Source organism: Carcharodon carcharias, chromosome 1 (genome assembly GCF_017639515.1).
Source record: "Carcharodon carcharias isolate sCarCar2 chromosome 1, sCarCar2.pri, whole genome shotgun sequence".
Classification (NCBI taxonomy): Eukaryota; Metazoa; Chordata; class Chondrichthyes; order Lamniformes; family Lamnidae; genus Carcharodon; species Carcharodon carcharias.
The window spans coordinates 153,942,120-153,961,295 of NC_054467.1; the positions used below are offsets into that span (position 1 = coordinate 153,942,120).

Here is a 19,176-nt window from a genome sequence, read left to right on the forward strand (position 1 = left end):
GGTATAGGGTAATGGTGAATGATGCAGGGTGAATAGTGTGGTGTATGATGCAGGGTGAATGGTATAGGCTAATGGTGAATGATGCAGGGTGAATGGTGTAGGGAGTGTATGATGTAAGGTGTATGATCTAGGATGAATGGTATAGGGTAATGGTGAATGATGGAGGGGGAATAGTGTGGTGTATGATGCACGGTGAATGGTATAGGCTAATGGTGAATGATGCAGGGTGAATGGTGTAGGGAGTGTATGATGTAGGGTGAATGGTGTAGAGTGTATGATGTAGGGAGTGTATGATGCAGGGTGAATGGTATAGGCTAATAGTGAATGATGCAGGGTGAATGGTGTAGAGTGTATGATGCAGGATGAACGGTATAGGGTAATGGTGAATGATGCAGGATGAATGGAGCAGGGAGTAATTGACTGAGCTGGGGCCCCGATCTGCGCATGCTCCGTCTCAGCTGTTATTACAGGATGTTTTCCGGGTCAGGAGTGGGTTTAATCGGTTCAGCCTGGCTCGCTTTCGCTGCGGTTTTTCTATTTTGTGTGATCTTTCACAATGTGTGGACAGGTTTCGGGATGTTCGCGGTTTTATTTCAGGATTTCATACGTTATGGTAAAAGTAAGCAGTATTTCTTCCAGCGGCCGCCTTGGCTGCAGCACCTGGATCTCCCGAAGAGGTAAAAGGCTGAAGCCAGCGGCAGTGGCAGCGCGGGGATGGATAGAAGTCAGAACTCAGGATCTTCATTGGCACTGAGTCACCAGGAAGCATTTCTCCGACTGAGTTGTGACCGGAGGGTCAGCATATGCCACTGGCCTAGTATAGCTCACATTGTTGTGTTTCTGCTGATAGGTCCCACTCCAGGCTTGAGAACATCTAGGCTGGTGCTTCAGTGCAGTACTGAGGGAGTGCTGCACTGTCGGTGGTGTCTTCTCTGGGTTGAGAGGTTAATGAGAGACTCCATCTGCCCTCTCGGGTAGACATTTAAGATCTCATGGCACTATTTTCAAGAAAAGCAACTTAATTAACACAAATTATATGTGGGTCTTTGCTGTGCACTAATTGGCTTACATGGTTACAAGACAACAATGACCACGCTCCAAGAAATACTTCATTGGCTGTAAAGTGCTTTGGGTTGCCCTGAAACTGTGAATGGGGCTATATCAATGCAAGTCTTTTTACAGGTCTTTGATTCATATGTAATAGCAACTCTTATTTCTGATATTGCCTTAAAGAAGGGTACTACAGTTGCTCATGGCATCTCAAGTTCCAAGTGCTGGAAATCCATATGGGTTGACAGTAGCAAGGACAGGATTGGTTGTCGCTTCTATGGCTGAATACCTCACCAATATTTACTGGCCAGACTGGCAAATTATGGATTGGGTGAAGTATTGGAAGGTTGTTCTGTGGCATAAATGCCTGGGCTAAGTGGAGGGAAAGCAAATGGGTAAATGTTGGTTTTGAAACATACAGTTGGGACACTTTCTAATGGTGTGATAGATCAGCAAACTTAAAATTAACTAAAAATTGACTTAAAATTTAATAGGAAGTATGTAGAGGGCGGTGCACTGGCTAGCGTTGCTGCCACCTCACAGCTCTAGGGACTTGGGTTTATTCTGACCTTGGGTGTGTCCCTGTGTTGAGTTTGCACGTTCCCCATGTCCATGTGGGTTTCTGCTGGGTGCTCCGGTTTCCTCCCGCCATCCAAAGATGTGCTGGTTAGATGGATTGGCTGTGGTAAATTGCCCCTTAGTGTGTGCGTGCCCTATGATGGACTGGCGTCCCATCCTGGGTATACCCTGCCTAGCGCCCATTGCCTTTCAGGATAGGCTCCACCTCCCTGTGACGCTGAATTGGACAAAGCGGTTCTGGAAAAGTGAGTGAGTGAGAAGTATGTAGAAAACTCAGATAATGGGGAATTTCACCAGGTGATTATAGCCACACTACTGACCATTTCAATTTGACACTCTATTAAGATTTTTATCTGACTGCTGGTGCTACTTTAATCTGTCCAATACCTAGTTTCCTGGATAATTACACAGGTTCTTTTCGCTTGATAAAGTGCTATTAGTTGTAAACACAGACATTGGTTTTCAACTTGCTATCTGTATGATAATACTCTGTGTCTTCTGTAGAACCTGCCTGATTTTTGTTCTGTTGAAATCAATGTTGTACAGGGCATAGCAGTACTGAATAGTTTCACAATTATTAGAATTAATGTTTCAAGCCCATATGACTCTACAGAGCTCTGAAGAGGTCACACAGACTCGAAACATTAACTGTTTCTCACTCTACAGATGTTGCCAAACCTGCTGAGTTTTTCCAGCAATTTCTGTTTTTATTTCAGATTTCCAGCATCTGCAATATTTTGGTTTTATTCACAATTATTAGATTGATTCTAAGACAAGAATCAGTAACACATTGTCATAGATGACTAGTTAGTTTAATAAGTTAGCATACTGTTCATTTTTCTGGGTTTCAATCTCCCTCAGACTATGGGATGAAATTTTCTTGTGACGGTAGTAAGGATTCTAGAATGGACCCATTTCAGTTCCCAGTGAGTATGGGGGTAAAATTGCCTGTATTCCGTTTTGAATAGTACACAAATGTCAAAAACACAGCTTGTTTAGGAAGCAGAAAAATCTAGTATTGATACAAATGGGATGTCCCTTTGTGATGCAGTTACAAAGAGTAAAGTAGAAGTGTCTTTATATCTCATTCATTAGAATATGCTTCTGAAGGTAAAACAATAAATTCAAGATGGCAACGCTAACTTCACAAGTTTCAAGGCCCACATAAAATGATGGATTCCATAAGCGCCATCATTTCTAGCTGCCAGTGGATCTATTGGCTCTCCAGATCAACACTTTATTTCCATGGGCTTTAGGAGGAAAATAGAGGCCAGGAAGCTAAAGTTATGAATGTGGACTTTGGTACAATTGTGCTAGGATGTACACTGATTTCTGTTATCTGGTACTGTGGAATCTTACCTTCCTGTGTAAATGACCAAGTTTTCACAGAACTCAGACCTTCACGCTACATTACAGAAATATGTCCTGAAGAAGTCTGCAATATAAATAGGCCTACTTTAAGCTTCAGATATTGTGTTGTACCTGACCCGAAGGTACTGTGTTCAAAAGTGGAAAATTGTATTGTAATAGAAGTGACATCTCAAAAGGAATTCTCCTCCCTATGAGCCTTAATGATGCAATAAAATATGCTGCTGCAAGAGTCCTAAACATACAAAGATCAAGCAGCCTCAGTCTGTTTTCTGGTGTTACAGCACAAAAGTAATCACATTGTGACACTCTTGACTCTAAATTGGCAGTTTCACTGATGCAGACCTGTAAGAATGACAGTGGAAATTGGAACAAAACAGCCTAACTGATGAATGAGAGTTTGAGTCTAAACTAACTTGCTGTATTAGAGCAAGTGATACTATTCTGCATTGAATCTGTGCTGTAGGATGACCTTTGGGAATTTGTTCCTGATATCAGGTGTAAAAAGCAGAAAATATTCCATTCCTAGCTCTTAACATCTGATACTATGTAAGCTCAGAAATTGTCATAAAATGTTTTTCTTTTGGATATAATTACAGTTAACAGAATGACTTTGCTCTATTATGTTTTCTATAGGTGGTTTGCTCATTTCTATGTGGTTTCAGTGATCTGGAATGCTCTTCTACTTGGAATTACTTGTCGAAGTCTCTTTTTGGGCTACCCATTCCCAACCTGGCTTCAAAGGCTGCTCAGCTTGCTTTGTGGAAATGTATTGCACTTAACCTCTGGCAAGTATTAAAGTACTTCTTGTTACTGCACAAATTAAACAGTATCAGGCTGATTCTAAAAGCAACAGTGCATTGACAACACTGGGTGGTAATGAATAAGTTAAAGCCTTTTGTAAATAAGGTTCTCAATTCTTGCACTCAGGAAACCAGAAGAATGGGGGAGATCTGTAGGGTAAATGCAGAATAGAATTAATTATTGGAATTGGATATCGCAATTAGAATTAGTATAATTTATCCAGTCCTCATTAAGGAAGCTTATCTTTATGCTGCAATGTAATTTCATTGGAGTAATATTTTAAGCAAACATTTTGACTTATTTATATAGGAATAAAGAAATGAAGTATTGCACCACTTTTCAACTGTGATAACATTGAATCTTGTAACCAATTTCCAATCCAAAGTATTACACAATAAGAAGGAAAGAACTTACATTTATTGTGCCTTTCACAACCTCAGGACCTCCCAAAGTACTTCACGAGCATTGAAGTACTTTTGAAGCATAGTTACTATTGTAATGTAGAGAAATGCAGTCACCAAATAGCGCATAGCAGGGTCACACAACCTTGTTTTGATGATCTGTTAGTGATTTTGATTGTGACCTGGTCAAAATTTATCCAGGGAGAACTCTCTTCGACTGGTATCAAGAATCATTTAATGTCTACCTAAGAGGATTGAACTGGTCTCGGTTTCACATCTTATCTGGTACCTCTGACAATACAGCAATCTCTCAGCACTGCACTTGAGTTCTGCTCAAGCCTCAATTGGGGCATTTGACTTTTTGCTTTAAGAGACAAGAGTGCTACTACTGAGCCAAAGCAAACACACTATTTGACAAATATGAACAAGGCTAGGGACAGTTACTGGCGTATATTTTAAACCTGCAAGTTTTTTTAATAGCCTTATGTTTCTTTCTCAGGTGATGAACTGTCCATTCTGTTGGTTCAAATGATGTTGTGTATGCAGGCTGTTCGACGTCTTATAGAATGCCTCTTTACCTCTGTGTTTTCAAATGGAGTTGTTCACCCCATACAATATTGCTGGGGTTTGGTTTATTATGTGCTTGTTGGTTTAACGGTGCATTGTGAAGGACCCGTTCTTGGGACCAAAGGTAAGTTTTTATATACATAATTTAAGTATGTATGTGGATAGCTTTTCTGCATTGAATTTTGTCTGCCACCTGCTCACCTGTCTATATCCGCTTGAAGCTATTTATTATTTTCCTCATTGTTTACAATGCTTCTACTTATTGTGTTATCTGCAAATCTCCAAATTGTGCCCTGCACCCAAAGTTCAAATCATTAAGTACTGCCAGTCTTTCTTGTGCCTCTTTGTATTTTTTATGTTGTCCAATATCCTGGCAGCCTCCTTATTTACCTTAGCTTTGGTAAAGTCCTCTTCCTTGGTAAACACTGCTTCTGCTTTCACCAGTAAATCTGCATTTTGATTTGAAGTAGCTTTGTATTATTTGTAATAAAGAATTTTTGTAAGTAGCAAGGATACACTCTATGGTATTCTATTGGGTACAGGTGCCTGTTGATGATTTGGTATCCTATAATGCCACTAATTAATCCAATTTATAACCTCTCTTGCATTTTCCACTTAACTATATGTCCTGAGCAAGACTGAAATAATTCTACAGCGTAAAAACAAAAATACCTGGAAAAACTCAGCAGGTCTGACAGCATCTGCAGAGAGGGATACAGTTGATGTTTCAAGTCCATATGTCCCTTCAGAACTAAGCCATATGGAAATGAGATGAAATATAAGCTGGTAGAAGGGGGTGGGACAGGAGAGCTCGATATGGGGCCAGTGATAGGTGGAGGCCAAGAAGAGATTGCCAAAGATGTCATAGACAAAAGGACAAAGGGGTGTTGATAGTGGTGATATTATCTAAAGGATGTGCTAATGGAGACATTAAGGGAAGCAACATAGTGGCAGATGGCCCTAGTGCGGGTGGGGTGGGGTGGGGGGAAGGGGTCAAAATGGGCTAAAAGGTGGAGATGAAACAATAGATCGAAATAAATTTAAAAATAGGAGGGAAAAGGAAAAAATATATAGTTGTAAAGAAATTATAAATTATTGGAAAAAGAGGGATCGGAAAGGGGGTGAGGATGGAGGAGAGAGTTCATGATCTGAAATTGTTGAACTCAATATTCAGACCAGAAGACTGTAAAGTGCCTAGTCGGAAGATGAGGTGCTGTTCCTCCAGTTTGTGTTGAGCTTCACTGGAACATTGCAACAGGCCAAGGATAGACATGTGGGCATGAGAGCAGGGTGGTGTGTTGAAATGGCAAGCGACGGGGAGGTCTAGGTCATGCTTGCGGACAGACCAAAGGTGTTCCGCAAAGCCGTCATCCAGTCTGCATTTGTTCTGTCCAATGTAGAGGAGACCCCATTGGGAGCAGCGAATGCAGTAGACCAAATTAAGGGAAGTGCAAGTGAAGTGCTTCTTCACTTGAAAGTAGTGTTTGGGCCCTTGGACGGTGAGGAGGGGGGGAAGTAAAGGGGCAGGTGTTGCACCTTCTGTGGTTGCATGAAAAGATGCCGTGGGAATCGAGGTGTAGGGGGTGATGGAGGAGTGGACCAGGGTGTCCCGGAGGGAACGATCCCTGCGGAATAATTCTACAGCATAGCAGCCGCTTACTGTTATACCAGCATCACTCTATCAGTCTTTATCCCTTTAGTTCTTTGGAGTAATGGAGAGGGTCAATTAAAATAATATGGTTGATTCTGTATATATGGAATTTCAAAAGGCATTTGATAAGGTACCACATAATAAACTTGTTGGCAAAGTAGAAACCCATGGGATTAAAGGGCAGGAGCAGCATGGATACAAAGTAGCTATGATACAGAAAGCAGAGAGTAGTGGTGAAAAGTTGTTTCTCAGATAGGAGGGAATTACACACTGGTGTTCTCCAGGAGTCTGCATTCGGACCACTGCCCTTTTTGATATTTGACTTGGATTTAGTGTGCAGCACATAATTTCAAAGTTTGCAGATAACATTAAACTGAGAAATGCAGTAAATTGTGAGAAGGATAGTAACAGACTCCAGGAGGACTTGGACACACTGGGAAAGATGACATGCAATTTAATGCAGAGAATTGTGGAGTAATGCATTTTAGGAAGAATGTGGAGAGGTAATATGAACAAAATGGTATAATTCAAAAGGTGTGAAGTAACAGAGACACATCTGGTCTGTACATATACAAAAATCTGAAGGTGGGAAGTCAAGTTGAGCTGGTTGTTAAAAGCACATAGGATCTTAGGCTTTATTAATAGAGGTGTAAGAGCACGCTAAACTTTTTGAGGTTAGTTGCCAGCCAAGTATTGTGTTCAATTCTGGCTACCGCATTTTAAGAAGGATGTTAAGGCCTTCAAGAGAATGAAGGAGAAATTTACTAAATGATACCAGGCTTGCAACACTTGAGTTACGTGAAGAAACTAGAGACATCGAAGTTGTAAGAGAATGTTATGGGGAGATTTCATAGAGATGTTCAAAATTATAATCTCTTTGCAGTGGCAAAATGGTTGGTAAAAGGTCACAGATTTAAGACAATTGGCAAAAGAATCAGAGGTGAGATGAGAATTCTTAATTTGCAGCGAGTCATGATATTGAATGCACTGCCTGCAAGGATAGTCAAATTAAATTAAGTAATAACTTTTAAAAGGGAGTTGGACAGATATTTTAAGGGGAACATTTTACCAGGCTATGGTGAAAGAGCAGTGTCGTGGGACTAAAACATCCAGAACAGATACGATAAGCTGTCACAGTTCTCTGTGCTGTATCATACTGAGATGTTATTCTGTTTGTCCTTGCTTCTTTGTGCTTAGTTGAAGTTGCAAATCAGGATGTGAAGTGCAGTGTTTAAATTAAGGATGAAGTTATGCTCGCCACCACCTTTTTGAGGGCAATAAGGGACGGGCAATAAATGCTGGCATAGTCAGTGATGCACACATCACATGAATTCATATAAATAAATTGCTGCTATTTTAATTTTGGGTGGACATCAATATGGAAGTGCAGTGTAACGTAGTGCCATGTCCTGATCTGATTCTTGAGCACACTAAATCCAAGATATGTGTGAACCCTTTCAGGAAGCCATTTGAATTCGCACTGGTTATATCTACACTTTAAACATATAAAGTTTAGACACTTTATAAACTTTTTCTTTCAAAGTTTTAATATTAGGGAGCTGATTCTGCCTGGTTAGTGGATAGGTTTCATTGTGTCCAATTATACCATGAGTCTGAATTTGTTTGCTGCATGATAAAGTCCCAAAATCTGGTAAAGATAAAGACTAAGACTGGCTTCTCCCAACAGAATTTTATTTTGGTGCATAAAACTCTGCAGAGAACTTGTCTCACCTGTTTTCTCTTTTATGCATTCAAATGGGTACTTGGCTAGTTAACTGATAATTACCAATTGAACTTCTTGTGAGTTAACTGTTCCCTTCCCCAACAGATTCCCTTCTTCTTAAGATGAAAGTAAACCTTAAGTATAAATAGCAAAAATAAATAAAGATCGATCTTTTCCATAACAAAATTATCGATGTATTTTTCCATTCAGTAACTCCGCCTTCCTCCCACTTCTTTAAAACAAAACATGTGTAGAAATGTCCACACAAAAAGAATATTCCTTTTAGGTCTTCTCAAATTAAAAGACATCCCCCTTTGAGGATCTCCAATAACTTTTTGGAGCTCGCTTCTCTTTTCTTGAAGCAGTTGGACAATTGGTAGCTACTATTAATCCATTTGATCATGGCAATCTCCTTATTCTCTAGCATCTGTTTTAAGCTTTCAATGTTAATTTGCAATCTCTTTTCGTTAACCCACTTGGTAGAGTGAACACTTTTTTCCAAAGTGACTTCTTGTCTGTAGGACATTTGATAGGTACCGTTCCCGAATACCCGTTTCCATTTAAAATTTCTGCCAGCATCTTTGATATGAAGAATGCCATATCTACAGCCTCAACAAGAGCGAGAGTCCCCGTTGCCGACGTACTTTTTACAACTCATCGTATCTTTAGTCTCCCATGCCAAAGGACAACGTTTATCTTTCCCTCCATTGAGAAATATTATAAATCCTCCCTCACTGAAAAATCCATCATAGATTTGCATACGACGCGTCACTAAACAGTGTCGTTTTTCTAAGATCACCCAAGATGGGAATTTCAAAACACACTGCTCCATTTTTAATTTTGTTAATGTTTTGCTTACTTGAATTGTTTCTTCAACCTTGGGATCATTCATTTTAGTGCTCAATTCCAAAACGTCAAAACTGACATTCAGCCTTTTGTTTGCCTAGCCAAATGAGTTGCCTAATTAGACTCCTGGGTTCCTCTTTTTCTGTTTCAGAAGCTGCTGTATCTTTCTGGGAGGCCCTACCATAACTAGTTGCAATGGGATTGACATTCTCCAAGCAGGATTGCTGATGTAGAGTGACTTGTGATCCACTCTGCCCAATTTCCAATCCAATGTATTTAAACACACAAGAAGCCTGAATTCCAATTTTGAACTCCGTTCTGAACCCCATTATGGATAACCATTTCAAATTCACTACTACCACCGCACAAAAAAATCGTCTACGTGCATCGTAAAGATGCCTGCAAGTTTCCCTCCATGGTGCCAACAAAACATTGCCAGGTCTGCTTCCAACTGAAGATAGCCCAACTTTAACAAAACTGACCTCACTGAGAAGTACCAAACTTTGGAGGCATCATTTTAAACTGTATATGCATTTATTTAGCTTCTAGAGTGTCCCTCCTGCATTTGGCGCCTCTTTCGGCGGACAGAGGAAAACTTCCCTTTGACGTTGGTATCCTTGCAAAAGGGCAGCATTAATATCAATTGACTTGCATTCCCAAGCATTTGTAACGAACAGAGCCAAGAAGATCTTCTGAATAACTTTTCCTGCTGTGGGTATATCCTGGTCACCCAATTTTTCTTGAAAACCTCGTGCCACAAGCCTGGCTTTAGCTTTATAAGTCCTATCAGCACCTGAAGCACCCTTTCCGTGCATTTCCATCTGTGAGATAGAGCTGGTTGTCCCCTATCTGGCACCTCTGTGTATACTCCAAACTCTTTCCAACTATAGTTCGGCATCCTTTATTAATTTGTCACCTAATTTGTTTAAAGCTACTAAGACGTCTCGATCACATGGGCTTCTGCTCCTTGTAGCAAAACTAGTCTGTGTCATATTCCTTGACCTTATTAAGCTATGCCCTCTATGCTGCCTTCCATCACACTCTGGACTGTTACTGCTTGATCTCCCTCTACCATTTATAGATGTTCTTTCAATCATTCATGATCTCTTCCTAGAGGCATGTTCACTCCCAGACCCACTGTTTGAACTGATACTGCGTTTTTGTGTCTTCCATTTTTGTACTTCATATTCCCCATCCATAGGCCTAACCTCCTGCCCTTTATCACATACATTTAACCAGTTTTTATATTTTTCAGTGGCCTTCCCTGCTCTACTAACAATTGTTGCATCCCTCCATTGACTAGCCACTTCTGGCAGAAATGTAACTTTAGTGCCAGCTTTTGGCAGTTGCCCACTTGGACAAATTGCTTCATCTTGTTCGCCAGAATTACTGTGTCCATCTTCAGATATCCTGTCAGCCTCAGCAGCCTGGTCCTCAGTCATGTAACATTTGGGTATGAGAAGTACGTGGTTTCTCATCCCTTCCTACAACCCTTTCCTGACCCGCAAATTTGTAATCCGTGCCAACTAACCTCAATGAGTGTACCTGAATAGTCTGGTTCCCATGCTGTAAAATGACTCTTTTATCATCTTTACCTGTAAACTTTCCTGGACCTTTCCACTCATTAAGTCCTTCTCTTTTATAGTATACCATGTCTCCCTATTAGAAATCATTTCTGATGGCCATGTGTCTTAGAGCTCGCTAAATTCTTTCTGAAACTTCAGTTTTAAGGAATGCTCTTCTACCTGCGTGTAGTGCGTTTAAACGTTCAGAAAAGGTAGAGCTAATCGTAGTTTCCTCCCAAGCTGGGAGATGATCACTAAGAACTGAAGGAATTTTGGGGTTTCTACCAAAAACCAGCTGATATGGACTATAGCCCCCAACCATCTGCAGTGAATTCTTGGCATGAACAACCCATGGTAGAGCAGATGTTAATTTACAGCTCGGTCTATCTGCCAATATTTTACGAAGCATCTCATCTATCGCTGATTGATTGATTCCTTTCAGTTTCTAAAAGGGCTTTCTGCTGGGTATTCATGTTTTTGCACATATCCCCCCCACCCTCCATTATCATTGAAGAATTTTGCTGGTGGTCCCAATCCACTTTTCCATTACCTGAGCCACAATTATTTTAATTTCTTTACTGTGTATAATTGCCGACTGGCTAAACCTTGTGGCCAAATCTACGAAATGTAAAATAAAAATGTTTTTTTCTTTATCCCACACCTTTAAATCCATCACCACAACTTCATTGAAATCCCTCACTAAGGGTAGACTCACTATGGGCTGTGATGGTGTCCTTCTATATTTCTTACGTATATCACACCTATCGCTTATCTCCTCTATAACATTAGTGTACTCTCCATCCCTTATTCCTGCATCCCTTAGCAAAATTTTTAACCTTTGCGAAGAATGGTGGGCAAACTGCCGATGCAATTTTAACGCAATTAGCTTTTTGTCTTCCAAATTCCTAGCCCCTGACGCTAATAACACTTTTTAATCTCCTTAGTAGAAAAGTTAGGTTTCATTAAAGGAATCCAAGAGTGTCTAGATTGCGTAAATTGCAAATCCACAGGTTTTCCAGATACAAGAGCCTTGTCGTTCTCCATGTCTAGCTTCATTTGCACTTTCTTCCTCAATGGCCAATGGTAACGGTATTTTGTGAGACATTGTGTCCATATTGATGAAATGATTGACTCCAGCTATGTTACAGGGAATCAATACCCTTTTTAAAGAATTTAGGGTTTTATCATCTCCAAATCTAAAACTGGTGAAACTCTCAAATTCCTTAACCTTATTCCAGTCCTTGAAATTTAAGCAGTCGAGTTAGCATTTTCACCGTTAGCACCTCCTTTAGCCAGTATCACCACCGTCGACACCCCTTCGACCTTTTGTTTATGACATCTTTTGCAATCTCTCCTTTGCCTCCACCTATCACTGGCCTTCTATCCAGCTTCACCTGTCCCACCCCCCTTAAGCAGTGTATATTTCACCACATTTTCACTTCTCTTTAGTTCTGAAGAAAAGTCATACGAACTTGAAACGTTAACTCTGTCTTTCTCTCCACCAATGTTGCCAGACCTGAGTTTTTCCAGCAATTTTTGTTTTTGTTTGCATCTTAATCAGTCTATTCCACAGACTGTAGATGTGCATCCACTACCTAGCACTGCACAGTTTAAAAAATTCTGCAACCAAGATATTCAACACGGGGCTGAAACTTCTTGTAACTAATACAAAGCCCTCTTTTTGGTCAATATCTCCATCATCATCTCCAGAGTCTTCTGTCCCATGTTTAATTTTGAACACATTATATTGTTCATTGCATAATGGTATTTTGAATCGCAAAAGACCAATTGACCACACCCTGGTGGTCATTTCTGGGGTTCATCCTTTTGTTGTACATCCCCAATTCTTTTCTCCTGCCATAATTGTCAAAGGTGTCTCTGTCCTCATTGTTTCTAGTTACAAATCTCCTTTCATACTGACACCTGCGCCCTACTTCTAGCCATTCCGTTAACATTGTATTCTCCATTTTCTGTTTTACTGCCAAATGACTCATTTGCGCCATGAGTGCTGTCGGAGAGGAATGTTTTCCAAGGAATTTTTTAGCGCTTCTGTCATCTTTCCTAGCAGTGTGTGTCTTTCTGCAAATTTATCTCTTGTCAAAACTAGAAGTCTATCCATACTCGATACCTTGGCACAGTCTAGTAATTTAAATGCCAGCACTGATTGCAAAAGTTCTGTCTAGAAATTCCCCAATCTTGCATATAGTCTACTGAATTCTATTATATAATCTTCTATGGAACTATCCTCCACTTTCTAAATTTGACAAAACCTGGCCAAGTTTTGTAAGTACTTAAGACCATAAGACATAGGAGCAGAAATTAGGCCATTCGGCCCATCCAGTCTACTCTGCCATTCAATCATGGCTGATAGGTTTTTCAACCCCATTCTCCCGCCTTATCCCCGTAACCTTTGATCCCTTTACCAATCAAGAACCTATCTATCTTGGTCTTAAATACACTCAATGACCTGGCCTCCACAGCCTTCTGTGGCAATGAATTCCATAGATTCACCATTCTCTGGCTAAAGAAGTTTCTCTTAATAAGTCTTCCATCTTGTAGATCTTATCCATAAAATTTAATAATGTTTTCAAACCTTCATCTGTGTTCAAATGCTCAGGCTCCAATTCCAAAAATACTTTGCATCTTACTTTGCTTTTGTATGGTAATGAAAGTGCCAAGGCCATTCCTTGTTTTTTCTTCCGTAAGAACGTAACCAGTGTCCACGTAGTTACTTCATTGTTCCATTGCTCATAGGGTTTACTCTCAGAAAACATCGGTGGGTAATCATACCCCCAAAACTCTACGTTTTGATTCGGCCAGCCAAAGTTAATCCAAAACCACTCCTCTCAAAGCTAACTCCAAATACAGTCTTTTGTCTGAAGAAAATTTAGTTTCCAATCTTTTACTACAAGCAGGAACCATTTTCTGTTACCACTGATAAAATCCTAATACCTGCTTGAAATAAAGATAAAGACTAAGACTGGCTTCTTCCAACAGTTTTATTTTGGTCTGTCCGCAAGCATGACCCAGACCTCCCTGTCACTTGCCATTTCAACACTCCACCCTGCTCTCATGCCCACATGTCTGTCCTTGGCCTGCTGCAATGTTCCAGTGAAGCTCAACGCAAACTGAGGAACAGCACCTCATCTTCCGACTAGGCACTTTACAGCCTTCTGGACTGAATATTGAGTTCAACAATTTTAGATCGTGAACTCTCTCCTCTGTTCCCACCCCCTTTCCCATCCCCCTTTTTTCCAATAATTTATATAGATTTTTCTTTTCCCAACTATTTCCATTATTTTTAAATGTATTTCCATCCATTGTTTTATCTCTGCCTTTTAGCCTATTTCGATCCCTTTCTCCCCCCCCCCCACCCCCCCACCCCACCCGCACTAGAGCTATATGTACCTTTTATTATCACATTCCTTAGATAATACCACCAGCTTCAGCACCTCTTTGTCCTTTTTGTCTATGACATCTTTTGGTTGTCTCCACCTATCACTTGCCCTCTACCCCCTCCCCACCCCCCCCCCCCTCCCTTAACAAGCTTATATTTCACCTCTTTTCTATTTTTCCTTAGTTCCGTTGAAGAGTCATACGGACTCGAAACTGTGTTCCTCTCCGCAGATGCTACCAGATCTGCTGAGTTTTTCCAGCTAATTTTGTTTTTGTTTTGGATTTCTAGCATCCGCAGTTTTTTGCTTTTATCTTAGTTTTATTTTGGTACTTGTCTCTCCTGTTTTCTCTTTTACTCCTTTGAGCAACCAATTCACTGTTTTATCTTTTATGCATTCAAATGGGTACTTAGCTAGTAAATTGATAGTTACCAATTGAACAGCTTTTCTTCCCCAACGCTACAGTATGGATGCAACCTAAAATAAAATGGTCGAATGTGATTTGCTATTTTAATCATTCTTTTACCTCCTTGTTTAGTGTACACTATTCGAGACCTGCTTGCACAAGGGAAGTGGTACCATGCAGCTGGAGTAATGCTGTTTTTCTGGGCGACAGTTCACCACCACAAGAGTCATGTGATACTGGCCAATCTTAGGAAGAACAAATTGGGTAAGAACATTACACAATTTTTCTGTCAACGAGAAATGAGTGTGAACCTGCCTGCTCATCCATAACATTGCAAGTGGCTCAAGAAGGCAGCTCACCAACACCTTCTTAAGAGCAATTAGGGATGGGCAATAAATGCAGGCCTAGCCAGTGACGCTCACATCCCATGAATGAATAATTTTAAAAAAGCAAGGTTGTTTTACATTCTGTAAATTCAGTAATGATTGCTCTAATGAACACCTGTTATTTAATAATCATAAAAATGCTTTAAATTTCAGTTCATCAATATAACATGAAGAATGCTATTTAACAAACATCTTGTAAAATGTAATGTTACCGATGTTGTAGTGATGCTTGCAATAATTATTCATTTGATCTGACAGATCGAAAGGTGAAGAAACAGCTTAGTTTCAGTTATTAACTGGAAGGTTACTTTTCCTCACTAATTTCATCCTTCAATTCACTGATTCATAGTTTTATACCCAGGACCTTGTCCATGTGCTATTCTTCATGTGTGAACATAAACATTAAGTGTTAGTGGGCTATCCTACTGTAAAGAGCATCACAGCTGAGTGATCCTATCATCCAATATTTATTCATGGACATTTTCCAGCAACCATCACTGAATCAGCAGTGGAAATCCAACCAATCCTGTGACACAGTCTAATTATAGTGTCCACTTTATGCCCAGGCTAAGATCTGTTAAATTGACACAGAGGACAAATTGAACCTGACCTTCTGGCCCCTATCACATAATATCACATTATTTTGTGCCTTAAGCCAAAGAGGAATGGGAGAATTAGATGATAATATAAATTCAATTAAAACTAAATAAGTCAAGGGAGTTTCTGTGCTGGGCTACAGCTGAAATGTTGATTTCTGAAGATAAAGTTCTCCCAAGGTCGAAATTCAATTTTGTTTTAAAAAAAAAGGCCATTTGGCCCTTCAAACCTGCCCTCCCCCCATAAAAACAAAAAACTGGATGCTGGAAATCCAAAACAAAAACAGAATTACCTGGAAAAACTCAGCAGGTCTGGCAGCATCGGCGGAGAAGAAAAGAGTTGACATTTCGAGTCCTCATGACCCTTCGACAGAACAAACTTAGTTCTGTTGAAGGGTCATGAGGACTTGAAACGTAAACTCTTCTTCTCTGCCGATGCTGCCAGACCTGCTGAGTTTTTCCAGGTAATTCTGTTTTTGTTTCTGCCCTCCCCCCATGGCTGATCTGCCCCACGCCTCCACTCCTCTTTCGTGCCAGCTCCTCATAGCCCTCAACTCCCCAATATTTCAAAAATCTATCTACCTCCTCTTTAAATGCTTTCAGTTCTAACTTCCACAACTCTCTGGGATAGAGAATTCCAAACATTCACTACCCTCCTGAGAGGAGAAATTCCTTTGCATCTCAGTTTTAAATGAGTGCCCCCTTATTCTGTAACTATGTCCCCTAGTTCGAGATTCCCCCACTAGTGAAAACATCATCTCAACATCTACCCTGTCAAGTCCCCTCAGAATCTTGTACATTTCAGTAAGATCACCCCTTATACTTTGAAACTCTAATGAATAAAGTCCTAACATGGTCATCCTGCAACCACATCTCTGTAATAGCTGTCAAGTCATAGCCATATATTTCTATTTGTGCCGTCACCTCATCTAGCTTGTTACAAACGCTGTGTGCATTCAGATAAAGAGCCTAAAGCTTTGACTTTTTACCATTATTATTCATTCTGGTTCTAATTTCTGAGGCACTCTTCTGTTTATATTTTCTGCACCTTCCTGTCACACTTTGATTATCATTCACCTCTTCACTAACCTGCAGCATTGCTCTCGTTTCTTGTTGATTTTCTTTAAACTTCCCTTCAATTGAACCCTCCCCCCGACTAATTAGTTTAAATTCCTATCTACAACCCCAGTTATACGATTTGCCAGGACAATGGTTCCAGCATGGTTCAAACGAAGCCCGTCACAACGGAGCAGCTCTCTTCTTCCCCAGTACTGGTGCCAGTGCTCCATGAATTGGAACTCCTTTCTCCCACACTGATCTTTGAGCCATGCATTTACCTCTCTAATCTTATTTACCCTACGCCAATTTGGACATGGCCCAGGTAGTAATCCAGAGATTATTACCTTTTTAATTTAACCCCAAGCTGCTTGTAGTCCCTCAGGGGAACCCTTTCCTAGTCCTACCTATGTCATTGGTCTACATGGACCACAACAATTAGATCCTTCCCCTCCCACTTCAAGTTCCTCTCCAACCCAGAAGAAATGTCCTTAACCTTGGCACCAGGTAGACAACACAGCCTTCGGGACTCTGTCTTTGCTGCAGAGAACAGTATCTATTCCCCTAACTATGCTATCCCCTATTACTACTACATTTCTCTTCTCCCCCACTTGAATGGTGCTTTGTACCACGGTGCTATGTCAGTTTGCTCATCCTCCTGTGCCCTCATCCACACCGGGAGCAAGAACCTCGTACCTCCAAAGCTAAATTTTTGGATCCCCATACCTGCCTCACTCACAGTCACACCCTCCTGTCCCTGACCATGGATAAAATTTGATGTAATTAGTCTAAGTGGCATGACTGCCTCCTGAAACACAGTGCCCAGGTAACTCTCCCCCTCCCTGATGTGTCACATTGTCCGTAACTCGGACTGTAGCTCATCAACTCTGGGCCAAAGTTCCTTGAGCAGCCAACACTTGCTGCAGAGGTGGTCACCGTGGATTACACTGGCATCCATCAGCTCCCACATGCTGCAGCTGCAACACATTGCCTGCCCTGCCATCTCTGTTCTATTTACTTAATTATTTTTTTTTGGTAAAGATTTTATCTTTCTTTTATATCCCAAGAGTTTTGTTGGCTGAGTAATGTATACAGGAAAGGCTCATATTTTAGGACATATGCAGAGCACTAGCTAGAGTATGCCCAGATTGATTCAGCCTCTGTGATTTTTGATTGTCTCTCCTAACAATACAAAGATGTCCAACTTTCACTGGGCATTTTATCCTAATGGTATGGGCATAATAAGAAATTCAGTGCTCAGGAAACCACATTCTACTACCTGGTATGGAAAGTTGAAGTACAAGCATATTTGCTGCCTAGCTATGGAAACTAATAGACAGACAATGTAGCCACAGGAGGAGATTTAGTGAAAGTAACTTCTGTGTAGTAATGAGGGAGTTTAATTAGGTCATTGAGATTTGCCGTTATTTGGTATCAAATGTTGTATTTTCATCAGTTTTAACTGAATAGACGTGGATATTCAGTAGAAATTTGCAAAAGTACTTTTTGTAGGATGTAGAAATCCAGCTTTCCGAAGGTAATAAGCTCTTTACTTTCCCCAAATACCATGGCATATATTCTGTACTCAGACAATCAAAAATCTATTAAGTTTTTCACTCAGAACCTCTGCCAGAAGATATTCGTTAGAGATTTTTCTTTCCAAAAAGCAACTTGTCTCAATGTATGTTACTTTTCATTTCCCCTTTGATGACGGTAAAGTTATGAAGCAATTATCATGGTGTTTGGAATAATTTTCAAATTGAAATTTACATGCTAAACAATGAGCTGTACTAAGATTTATTTGATGTACTTTACCTGCATAATGAACTGTTTCTGTTGTTAATATACAGGTGAAGTGATTAACTTCAGGCATAGCATCCCCTATGGTGACTGGTTTGATGTAGTTTCCTGCCCACATTACTTGGCTGAACTGCTGATCTACCTTGCTATAAGTGTGACCTTTGAAGGACGACACCTTACTTGGTGGTGTGTTGTGTTGTATGTGTTGTTTAGCCATGCAATGATGGCCATTTTATGCCATGAATTCTATGTGAAAAAGTTTGACACATACCCAAAAAATCGGAAAGCATTAATACCTTTTATATATTAATACTATTTTCATATACAGTACTATAGTTTACATATTTTGATGCATCTCCTGTTATTGTATTGTATTTGATGATATGAAATTCACTGAAGTCAGCTTAAAACTCATCGTACGTTCTTTCTGTCAGTTAATCCTTTACTGAAATAGAACTTTGTCATTGATGAATTGGATTTTTTTTAAATGCCTGAATTTGTGCAATAGTGGACTTTAAGGAAAATATTGCTATAATTGACAAGCTAAACTTTCATATGAAGGCAAGTCTTCAAAAGAAGTAGTTTTAAAAGAGCTTTTCATTGCATTAAGATTTTTTCAGTTGAGCCTTAGTGTTAGAGGCCCCAGTAGCTCTCTTGCTTTTCTTAACTATGATGTTGTTACCAAACAAAAGTGTGGAATGAGAACAGACCATTCAGTTCCATCAACAGCCTTCTTCTCAGATCATACATATATGATCTTCCAGATCATATACAGTTTTGCTGTAATTCTGTACAATGTATATTTTTGTAATATCTATAATGATTACAGCAATGCAATTATCAGTGCATGATGACAGTATGTTGTCTAAATGCTCCAAATAGTTTTTGTATAACAATGTCTGTACTATGATTGTGACTTAATGACTAAATGTTTATGATAATTATAGCTGCATTGCTATAAAATAAATATATTAAAACTCTCA

The 19,176-nt window shown here is 40.0% G+C and overlaps 1 protein-coding gene across 1 annotated transcript; it reads left to right on the plus strand.

Moving 5' to 3' along the window:
* The first annotated feature begins 456 nt into the window (after positions 1-456).
* Positions 457-19,176, plus strand: srd5a3 (steroid 5 alpha-reductase 3). Its single transcript, XM_041196069.1, has 5 exons — positions 457-677; positions 3,634-3,785; positions 4,702-4,893; positions 14,488-14,619; positions 18,244-19,176. The coding sequence occupies exons 1-5, from the start codon at positions 472-474 to the stop codon at positions 18,501-18,503; spliced, it is 942 nt and encodes a 313-aa protein (XP_041052003.1). The 5' UTR covers positions 457-471; the 3' UTR covers positions 18,504-19,176.

What these genes read in the sequence shown, in the direction of transcription:
- srd5a3 (XM_041196069.1), top strand. Translation starts at nt 472, where the DNA reads ATGTTTTCCGGGTCAGGAGTGGGTTTAATCGGTTCAGCCTGGCTCGCT. An exon ending in TGTATTGCACTTAACCTCTG is followed by an intron (nt 3,786 to 4,701) that starts GCAAGTATTAAA and finishes TTTCTTTCTCAG; the next exon opens with GTGATGAACTGTCCATTCTG. An exon ending in ACCCGTTCTTGGGACCAAAG is followed by an intron (nt 4,894 to 14,487) that starts GTAAGTTTTTAT and finishes CTCCTTGTTTAG; the next exon opens with TGTACACTATTCGAGACCTG.